This window comes from Lipophrys pholis, assembly GCF_963383615.2.
Source record: "Lipophrys pholis genome assembly, chromosome: 7".
Taxonomy (NCBI): domain Eukaryota; kingdom Metazoa; phylum Chordata; class Actinopteri; order Blenniiformes; family Blenniidae; genus Lipophrys; species Lipophrys pholis.
The window spans coordinates 12,391,537-12,402,677 of record NC_137638.1 but is presented as its reverse complement, the minus strand read 5'-3'; the positions used below and the strand labels follow the sequence as shown (position 1 = coordinate 12,402,677).

At 41.3% G+C, this 11,141-nt stretch overlaps 1 protein-coding gene across 1 annotated transcript; it reads left to right on the top strand.

Annotated features, from left to right (window-relative positions):
- Positions 1–3,757: 3,757 nt before the first annotated feature.
- LOC308112408 (phospholipid phosphatase 1-like) lies at positions 3,758–10,668 on the top strand. Its single transcript, XM_080467914.1, has 6 exons — positions 3,758–4,200; positions 7,077–7,228; positions 7,303–7,583; positions 8,166–8,223; positions 8,341–8,517; positions 9,020–10,668. The coding sequence occupies exons 1-6, from the start codon at positions 4,143–4,145 to the stop codon at positions 9,146–9,148; spliced, it is 855 nt and encodes a 284-aa protein (XP_080324040.1). The 5' UTR covers positions 3,758–4,142; the 3' UTR covers positions 9,149–10,668.
- Positions 10,669–11,141: the final 473 nt, after the last annotated feature.

Genomic DNA, 11,141 nt, shown 5'->3' with positions numbered 1-11,141 from the left:
ATCAGACTGTTCAAGATACTCGTGCTTCATGAATCCAGATTTCTTCACTGTGGACCGTTAGGAATGAGCCTGAGAGGAGACAAGAGCAAACGTGTGGTAAAGTGTCACCCTATGTAGACATGTCCAATGAGGGTTTAGCCAAGAACAATGTAATAGCTTGAGTGTGAGTCTCTATCAACTCACTGAAATGGTTATTTTAAACCTTATTCATTAAAGTTACCTTAACAAAACTACCTAAACTCCAAGACTAAAAAGGTGATTTATTGGAGTTCCCCAAATTTAAATTGTTTAAGACAATCTGTTTTCTCAAATAATTAAAATTGTATTAATTCCTTAGGCTTTTTTTTTTTTTCATTGCTGAATCATCGCACATTGTGTAAGTGAAATTTTACAATGCAATCAAACTAACAAGGGAAATATTATGTGGAGAAGAAGTGTGACGATTCTGACACTTTTCACGTGTAACAAACTTCATTTAAAGGAGACATATCATGCTTTTAAATCCTTCCTTTTTACATATAAATCATACAGTTGTGGTCTATACAACGCGAAACTGCAATGCTTGGGTCTGAATTCCTCATTATTATAGCTCCACAGGCCCCTTTTCAACCCCTTTTCTGATGCGCTTCTGAGAGCAACTCGTTTTGGGGCGGTCTCTTCAAATGCAAATGAGACACTTCATACCCCTCCTCCTCTCCAGGTTGCAGAGGTCACACTCGGTTCAACGTCACCCTGTTCGGCCATCTTTGTAGTTTGATAGAACAGATACAATTATCTAGCGGCGCAGAAACTTTATATTCACACATTATTTACAAAATGTCAACAACGGAAGATTTGTCCATCCAGCCATACATGTTGGAGCCAGAGTCGGACCCGGCGGAGCGAGATGAAAATGACGATGATGCACCTTCAGAACAACGTCTTCATATGGATGTAACGCAATGGTGTGTTACTATATTTACACTAACTTCTCCATCCATGCCCACTACTACAATACTGCCTGTATTACAACGACTATTTAACACAGAAGTTACATTATAATCTAAAACGAGCACACAGCGCTAACATATGAAGACGGTGCAACTGCTAATGCTAACAAAACAATGACAGGGACGTCTTATCATCACACTTTTTAGCGTTATATACAGCTTACCGAAGTGCTCTGTTCGTCGTCTGCATAGATAGAAGGAACTGACCGCTCAATCAGACGAAGTCTTTCGGCAAATCCTTCTTTATACTGGCGGAGGTTGCTGAAGCAGTCGTCCTTAAAGTGATTCGCGCACACAAAAATGACCTTACCCACAGATGTGGGTACATTTCTGTGAAAAATAAAACTCAACCAGGCACTTCGAAAAGGTTCTGATGCTGGGAGACGGTGTAACGAAGCTTGTGGGTTACTACATCCAACAACCGAACATTTCGACTTATCCTCTCGTAACTTCGGTTGGACTACAAAATCGCAGCGAGAAACAAAAATGGCGGATTGCTCGAAACGTCGATGTCCTAATTTGGCAGTTCCGCTGAGAATACTGTGACGTCATTGTTCAAAAAACGTAATAGAGAATAGAAAAATCGAAACCGATCGCAAAATATGACCAAAACAGAATATAAAGATATCAACGGAGCACCTGAAGAGACTACTTTGAACTTTTCTGTACTTCTAAACACTCTAAATATACACCAAAATGCATTTAAGGGCTAAAAAAGTGGATTTAGCATGATATGTCCCCTTTAAAACAATTTTTTTGGAGGGGGGGGGATCAACACATTTTTACAAAATTTAAATACATGCAGTCTTTTTATGCAGAGAGATCAGACGCAGCGTAGCTATCTACCATATTTCTCTCCAAGTGAACATAATGTGATGGTGAATTTGTGAAAACGTGTGCAAAATATTGTGCAGACTGACGAGCCGGTTTGTCAAGGAAAGCAACAAAGTCAAACACATTTAAAGAGAAAATTGTTGTTTTCACTCAATGCACCAAAATGCATTGTTAAAAACAGCGTAATGTTATACCTGTACTTTTCGTCATTGGGAAATTCCAAATAGTTTTTGCAAAAATATATTAAATTTGAATATAGCATTTTCATAATCTACTTATCAAACTTCACTAAAGCAAATGGATTCTATTAATACAGTACATATAATTCTATTGCTCAAATAGAGCTTTACATGATCACTGAACTACAATGAGTTAGACACCCCTGAAATATAGAAATAAAATGTTGCCTTTATGGTCCAATAGATAATGCGGGGGGGGGGGGGGGGGGGGTGACAGAACATTTTTCAGGGTAGATATTTGGAACTGGTGGCATTTAATAGTATATTTAATAGAGTATAATAGAGTATATGATCCATTGGGATTCCCTGCCACATCTGATGATGCTGACCCCAGGTGTAAACGATGCAGGGATTCCTGCACAGCTGGATCTGTCCACGTCTTCCTCTTATGACCTTGTAACCTGCACAGACACGCAGTTTGTCTGCTGTTCGGGGAGCTGAGCTCACGGGAGGGAGGAGCAGATTCACATCAGCAGACGGCCTCACAGGCACGCGATAGGCCCGCAGGTCCTAATGCCACACGGCTGCACCGGGGAGGCTTTCAGGTGCACCTCGGAAATAATCCCACCAACGGTAACCATGTGATCTGTTGTCATGCTGATCTGTTGACTAAATTGACATTGGGAATATTTAAATACAGCTTTGTGGCCCATCAGCTCGGCTGGATTATTTCATTGTTATTCAAAATCTCTGCCTCATTACAGTTTAGAGAGAAATATGGTATGTTACACCACCACAGAGGTAAAGTGTAATAAAAACAAGTATAATTCATGACTACTGTTTCACTGTATAAATTGTACCTGGTTTATAATGTATTTTTTAATTCAACATCAGTAGCAGGCATTCCCTTCAAAGCCTCTATTTGATAATGCAGTATGCCCATATATTGCTTAGAATTTCTATCATATACAGTATATATAAAGTTAAAAAAAGTAACACAGAAAGACAGACATCCACACACGCTCACAATCTCACCGAGGGGCAATTCATTAGCTACAAATTAACCTCACGTGCATGTTTTTGGATGGTCGGAGGAAATCCACATACATGCAAAGTCCACACAGACAGGCCCCGGCCCAGCAAGCCTCTTGGTGTTTTTGTCTGTAAGTGTAACTGTGCATGCTTTCAAAAATATCCCACAGCTTTCCTTGAGATATACTAGAGCTGGTTTTGAAAGTTGTGCTGTTCAGATAAGATTCTAAATATGTAAACTGAATCAATTTACACCATGAAATCTACATTTTAACTCTTAAAGTCACGTCTGAGCACACCTTTGATTTTGAGTGTTTTAAACCTTTAGATCTTTTTTTTGTTTGTTTGTTTGTTTGTTTCCAGTCACTAAATCGGCTTAAAAAAAACAAATAGTGAGTGTAATTTTTATATACTATATTGTTTTTCTGCTACTTGTGCTTCCAACATGGATGTTGTGGACTGGATTGGATCTACCATTAAAACATGGTTGTAAAATAACTAATACTTAGTATAAGTAGTTTGAGAAGAATATTTAATTTCCTGCTCATGTACATTTACCAAAAACACCCCTACTTATATTTGAGAACATTTTAAACGATGCAAATTGTTATATGAATACAAATCCCTCTTCCCTCCCTCCCGTGAACGTGCTGGTGTTTCTGGGGTCTCCAGTTTCCGTGTTGTCGTTGAACGCGTCACGAATGAGCTCAGCAGACTGGGTTTGTGAACGTGAACGCTCCTCGAGCCAGACGCGTGTACTTGGACGCCGCTATGAGCTCAGGAGCTCGCGCTGTGTTATGATGGTCTGTGAGCCATCATAACACTGGTGTCTTTAGATTAGATTTGAGTTGAGTTTGGTGTTTTTGATCTAGAGTAGGACACGTTTCCCCTTTTTATATTTTAATTGTTTTTTTTAAACCTCAGGAAAAAGTCCCTGGTAGAGGACAGTGACACTGGTGTGCTTAGATTTTGTGCCGAAATAGAGAGACATGTGCGGCAGATTGTCTGCGCCTCGCCTCTCCGCCGCTGTGTAGACAGGACAGTCCCGGAGAGGACTTTTTTTTTTTCTTTTTTTTTCCAGACAGACTCAAGAATAAGGACACGCAACATGTTTGAAGCCTCGGGGATTCCTTTCATCCTGCTGGACATTACCTGCCTTATCCTCGGTATGTAAATCCTCCCTTGGCAGATTAACCCACCGTTTAATCTCTGTGTCTGTATCGCGAGGAGTAAACTGTGTTTACCATCATTGTTACAAACATACGAGGAAAGTGCAAATGGAGAGATTTGCATAAAGAGTCATGTAAATACTGTGAGGGGGGGGGGGAAAGCTGGTTTGGGAACGAGGCAAGAAGATGGAAAATGATTAACAAAGCCCCACCCTGTGTGCTTCTTTTTTTTTTTTTTCCTTTCTCCCAGGCAAAGTTATATTTTGAACTTTGTGTTTGGAATGTAATCAGGGAGGAATGCTGGATCACCGCAGTAGCTATGTGTTCAAACAATAATACAGAGATTCTGCATAAAGAGAGAAACCCCGAGAGTGTGTGGTTTGTCTCTGTCTGGGCCTGTTTGATCTGGAAAGTTTAAACTCCAATCTTTTCTCCCTGTGTTGTGGTCGACTGAGCTGCTGATCACACACCAGTCCTCTCCTCTCCTCTCATCTGAAAGCTGGCGTCACTTTGCAACGACCAAACTCTGCAGTGACTTTCACTCACGACAAACAGATGTAGAAATAGTACAGAAAGTGTGTTCCTCAAAAGGTATTGCTGTGGTGCTGTTATTGTGTAGAACATGCAAATGTTGCTCATGTAAAACAGCTTTCTACCTCAGGCCATAAGACTGCTGAACTGCAAATAGTCTGTAGGGGTTGAGAGTGATACAATAACCCAGCGCACCATATCACTTTATTACTTTACGTTTTAGGCCTGTCCAAGCCTACAAACGAAATTTCGTTTATGTCTGCACCTGTGGTGTTTTGAATGAGAATTTAGTGAAGTTTTTAGTTTATTTCATTCATTGTAATATATATATATATATATATATATATATATATATATATATATAAACCAAACAATTCAATACAACGTCAAAAGTACTCTGCCTCTTCATCTCAAATAAATGTTTTCCACTGAAAATTAAAAGCAAATGATCAAAATGACCGTAAAGTCCAAGAGTCACATAGCCACTCTAATATAATCTACTTTTATGTAATTGTTTTTTTTTTTGTTTTTTTTTTAAACCTCTCAAGTAAAGGTGCAAACTAATCATGAAAACAACTGAAAGTTTTTATTAGGAATATGCTTATTCAAACCACATTTTTTCCCAACAAATAATAGAGTGCATATTAAAATACACTAAAGAAATTGATTCTGATAACACATATAGATGTTATGCAGGAGTTTAAAAGTGTGTACTAATGTGAAAACACAATGGCCAGGATTTTGATAGCGAGATTAAATAAACGGTGTGACGTGTATTTAGATTTTCCTTTATTGTCCCACAATGGGGAAATTCACATCATCTTCATTCCACCATCTCTACTACTGAGGCATCCATGTGGAAGTCATTGAGATATTTATGTATGGTTGTTATAAAACATTTGTGTACTTTGACATAGATATGCCTGATGAGTCAGTATAGCATCGGTGCATTACATGAGAAATTCACTACATAAACTAAATTATACAGTATATGAAATATGGTAAAAGTCTTTAAAAATGACAACTATATTAAGTATTTTAGCTGAGTAAATAACCTGCCATCAATATAGGAATGATCCCTGCTCTTTGTGCTCATCGGTTATTTCGTTTCCATGGTTCATAAAATGAGCAGGACAGTGAATCATCCTTTGTGTGTTTACATCCGGGCCTCTGTTCCCACCAATGCCTCACGAGGTGGAGCAGCAAACCACCTCTACAATGTTTCTGAAATAACATCATATCTCACTTTCATTAATCTCTGGCGGAGTCGTTGGTTCTGTGATGGCTCTTTGTATGTTGTGCAAGAAACGGCAACAGAAAGAGGACGTGAAAGCACCAAACCATCATGAGCTTTCAATATGACTGGGCACTGAACGAAGAGCCCAGTCTGGGAGGAAGTGGTGGCTTATCAGTTAGAGAATCTTGTACCCGGGCGGGACTTGCAGGTGTCTTTTGAGGGGAAAGTAAAAGCCACTGCTTGTTGCCACCACTGTTTTCCATTGAGCAAGATCTCTGAATGCATCGAGCAACGTCTGCCCGCTGCTGCTTCAGGATGGACGGAGCGCAGAGGACAAAATCTCACTGTGCAAATAAAGACATTTTGGTTTTCTAGATTCATTAAAAAAAAAATAATAATAAAAAAAAAAAAAATTATATTATGGTATTAGTAACAAAAATCGTGGCAGCTGAGTAGAAAGAGAGCTTGAGCAGATCTTATAATGGCTAAAAACTGGAGTTTTAAATGAGTTAACCGCATGACTGAATAATAAGATACAAGCAGCCAGTCTCTGTTTCAGCATGGATGATGGATGATGGCTCATTTAGCCTGAAAGCATAAATGTCAGTGATCTTACTTGGAGGAAAGCCTGGTGTTGCTTTACCTTCTGCAGTTTAGCCAACAGGCTCGATTTTAGCTCCACTCAGTTTTGTAATATCTTGAGATGACTGTGCAACCAACTCTAGTTTGAACATGTGTTTTTTTTTTTTTTGTCTTTTGTTGTTGTACAGACTGGCATCCCGGTTACTCCCCTCAGATTATCATAACCGTCACTGTCCCAGTATGAATCTAATCGTATGACTGGCCCTCTCTTTGTTTTGGACCCGTTATTGATCTGCAGTAACTCGAGGCCTGGCTGCGGAGAAAAACCCTCATCTGAAAACGTCTTTTTTAATTTCTTTTTTCCGCCGGTAAAATGCCCGAGCAATGCCAACAGATCACGCTTCCTCTGACCACAATAACAGCGTGTGTCACAGCGGCAGTGACTCATGCGTCTGGGTTCATGTTGCCACTTGTTGACGGGAATTTGAGTGATTTAAAGATGTGCCTTTTTCTCCGTTTTCAGTCGGACTGCCATTTTTTATCCTCACGCCTCAACACAACCCGTTCAAAAGAGGTTTCTTCTGCAATGACGAGTCCATCAGATACCCTCTCAAAGAGGACACCATATCCTACCAGCTGCTGGGCGGAGTCATGATCCCGTTCACACTGATTGTCGTGAGTCACCTCGCCGCTCTCGCCGGATTCCTCAACTCGCGGCGTTATGTAACGTCGGCTCCCTTCTCTTTCAGATTGTTTGCGGGGAGTGCCTTTCTGTCTACATGTCCCGCATCAAGAGCCAGTCCTTGGGGACAAAGTACGTCTCGTGCGTCTACAAAGCCGTGGGCAGCTACGTGTTTGGAGCCGCCGCCAGCCAGTCTCTCACCGACATAGCCAAGTATTCCATCGGCCGGCTGCGACCACACTTCCTGGCTGTGTGCAAGCCGGCGTGGGATCGCATCAACTGCAAAGCCGGCGGCTACATCGAGAACTTCACCTGCACGGGAGAAAAGTTTCTAGTGGACGAGGCCCGGTAATGCTCCTGAGCAGGAAGGGAACCATACGAAGGAACCCCCAACAAATTAGATTTCCTGTGACTAAATCACAATGTCACAAGCTTTGTGCAATAGTTTGCATCATATCTAACGTCTTCTGAATAAGGTACTTCAAGAAATCAGCTGAGTGCTCTAGCTCTTTGGAGTTGAATGAGATGACCATTAGAACATGATGAGCAGGGGGACAGCTAAGGTTGAGAAGCTCACAGATAAAGCCAGAGAGGCCAGGCTGGGATGTTTTGGATGTGTGCTGAGGAGATGGTGGATATGTTGGGCAAGTATTAGAGATGGATGAGGACAGGGGGGAAACCTTAGAGGAGATCCATGGATGTAGTGAAAGAGCAAAGTTGGCATAACAGTCATAGTGGGAGATGGGAAGAGATGATCTGCGGTGGAGGCCCCTGAAGGGAGCAGTTGGAAAAACAAAGAAGATGAATAAGAAGGCTAAAGGTCATTATACTGGGGTTCAATCTCTGGCTGTGGCCTTTCTGTGTTTGCTTGTTTTCCTGTGTAGTTTGTGCTGCATTCTACTGAATATTTGTTGTTCCTATGTCTTTTAGACTGTCCTTCTACTCTGGACATTCATCCTTCTCCATGTACTGCATGCTGTTCCTTGTAGTAAGTACTCATTTTCTGCAGACTTGAATTCAGTTCCAGTTTATTGCTATAAATCTATTTCCTGAAGTGATGCATTGTCTCCACTATCGATTGGTCTCTCCCCTCTAATTACTGCAGCTCTACATTCATGCCAGACTGAGGTCGAAGTGGGCGAGGCTCCTGCGTCCCACCATCCAGTTCTTCCTGCTTGCCACTGCGGTGTATGTGGGCCTGTCCCGGGTGTCCGACTATAAACACCACTGGAGTGACGTGCTGGCCGGCCTCCTGCAGGGCGGAGTCGTCGCCGTTCTCACAGTAAGTGTCACCGAAGGAGGTGTCGGGATGATGGTTTAGCAGCAAAGGTTGAAAGTTGCATGTTCTTCCTGTGCCTGTGTAGTTTTTGGTTTTGGCAGTAGCCTCCGCCAACATTCTGAAGACATATATGTTGGGTGAAATACTGACTTTTACATTGGCTGCGAGTGTCTGTCAACCTGTCCCTGCTTTTTGCTTTGTCTCGGCTGACTGAGACACCAGCAAGTTTAGAAGATGGATTAATGGAGAAGAATGTCCATGTCATATTTGTCCCCCCCCCCCCCCCCAGAAGTAATGTTATAATTAGAAAAAAAAATTCTTGCTCGACTGTCAGACTAATTATTGGTATGGTGTGAATTTTAAGACAGTCGTTGACGGTTTAGGTCAAAGCTGTTAAGATGGAAAATAAAGCCCATGTGATCAAGATAAAGATTTCTTCTGTCTCCTCAGCACTGTTGTGGCAATGCCGAGTGACGTGTTTTCACTGTGTGTTCCTTCCCGGCAGGTTTGCTGCGTCTCGAACTTCTTCAAACAGCCAGTGGAGCCAGTGGTGTCGCAGGAGGAAGACGAAGCCTCGCAGACCAGTTTACAGGATAACCCTTCCAATGGGAACCACTACGGCAGCACTGACTGAATCTGAGGTTGGCGTGGGCCTCGAAACACACGCTTGTGAGATTCACTGCCGGCTCCCTGCCCTCATGTCTTGAACCGGGCTCGCCGTCATGAAGCCATCGCTGCAGCCCGCAGGCTTTAGCTGCTGCCTTTGATCGTTTTTATGGGGTGTAAAGTGCACTACGCTGAGACGTTAAGCAGCTGAAGATTCCGACCAGTTCTGGTTGAAACCTTATATAACACATTTGATTTCAGAGTGACCAGAAGAGAGAGAGAAAAAGAAAAATGGCAGCGTGTTCTGTCGACCTTTAAATTAGTTATTTTTTATAGTGAGTGTGGTGGAAATGTGGTTATATATGTATATTGGTGTGATGTTGCCATTATGAATGAATGAAATTCTTTTTGCCCAGAATATAATGATCCTCTGTGTGCACACTGCAAGCAGGCTTGTAGCGGCCTGGCACCTGTGAATAAGACACGCTTTTAAAATGGGGACAGAAGTCAGAAATGCTATATTTTTGCCTTAGACGTTTGCTGCTACCTGCTCCCCAGTCACCTCACACATTTTATGTATTAAAAAAATACAAATTCAGAAATTTTTTATTTTTATTTTTTGCATAGTTTGTATGAAGTTTTATGAGTTTTTCTCTGAGCATAAAGCTTTAAACTGCAATTGCTCTGCCGAGCAGTGGTGAAATAAAAAAATAAAAATAAAATTCATTTTGCTATGAAAGAAAAACAAATCTTCCCATGTGATTTATTTTCTTCTATATGGACTTCACTTGGAGTGGCTCCACCACTTCGGGAGTCTTTCAGCAGTTTACACTGTTGGTTACAGTCCCCCATTCACTGCTGCCGGGCAAGAAAAACGACTTCCACTGGGAGGAATCTGGGGGTCGGTGTCTTGCTCATCGGTACAATGACAAAAATGCAAATCCAATGCTGCGCAAAGGACTGATGCTGTCTTTCCACTGCTCGGCTAATCTGCTGTGCGTTTTCTGCTGCTGCTTTTAAGCTGATACGTAACTGTACACTTCACTTTTAAGTATGATTATATCAAGGAAGAGAAACCAAGCTGTTGCATTAAAAAAACACAAACAAACAAACAAACAGTGCTTTGGCAGGTCCTCAAGTGTACAGCGATAGAAACCGCAAGATCCTGTTAACACACAAATTCTCGGCCACTGAAGTAAATGATGTTCTTAAGTGCAACCAACAGCTTAAATATGTAGGGATGGTTTTATTTGTGATGATGTCACCCTGTGAGAAAAGCTCAGCTCATTGTTAAAGGAGTTAACATTAAACCAGTTGTACTTGTGGTTGACTGGAGCAAAGCTGAGCTTTAACTGTGCACCTCGAGGATGATTGCTCCCGCGCCGCCTGCAAGCCGGTGAGCTGAACATGTTCACTGTAGAAGCTGGAGGCGTGATAGGTCTGGACTGGAACTAAAACAAATGCTAGAAATATACAGGAAATAAAGTCAACTGGAGCACCGCAAGTATTTTATTAAATGAGTGTCAAAAAATTGTGTATGTAAACCAAAAGACCAAAAAAAAAAGAAATATAAATTATACAAGCAGCTTGATAAGATTTGGAACTTAGTTGGGAAAAAGTAAATAGGTTGTTGGATTTTAGTTCAAGTCAGCGTAGTGGTGCATTGCACAGCACCATCGAATGATCCCTGCTGCCTTTTGTTTGTAATCAGGAAATTCCTGTAATGCGACTTTAATTACAGCAAATTAGTCATGAATCTTTGTGTTTGTATTGTTAGGCCGCTAACATTCCAACATTCATGAAGTAGATAAAAGCTGTTTGAGTTATAGTTGTTTGGTCCTGGGAAATGAATACTGGGCATGAAAAAGTCACTTAATCATTTAGTGGTTGCCATAGCAACAGGGTAACGCCAAATGATGGTTGAGGAAAAGTGATAAAATATTCCATCAGATTAAACAAATGATAAAAAATTCAGCTGACTTGATCACAGATCAATCTGTGCTGAAAGACAAAGTGATACT

Coding starts and splice junctions, on each gene's coding strand:
- LOC308112408 (XM_080467914.1), top strand. CDS start 4,143: ATGTTTGAAGCCTCGGGGATTCCTTTCATCCTGCTGGACATTACCTGC. Junction 4,201..7,076: donor CATTACCTGCCTTATCCTCG/GTATGTAAATCC, acceptor CTCCGTTTTCAG/TCGGACTGCCATTTTTTATC. Junction 8,224..8,340: donor ACTGCATGCTGTTCCTTGTA/GTAAGTACTCAT, acceptor TAATTACTGCAG/CTCTACATTCATGCCAGACT.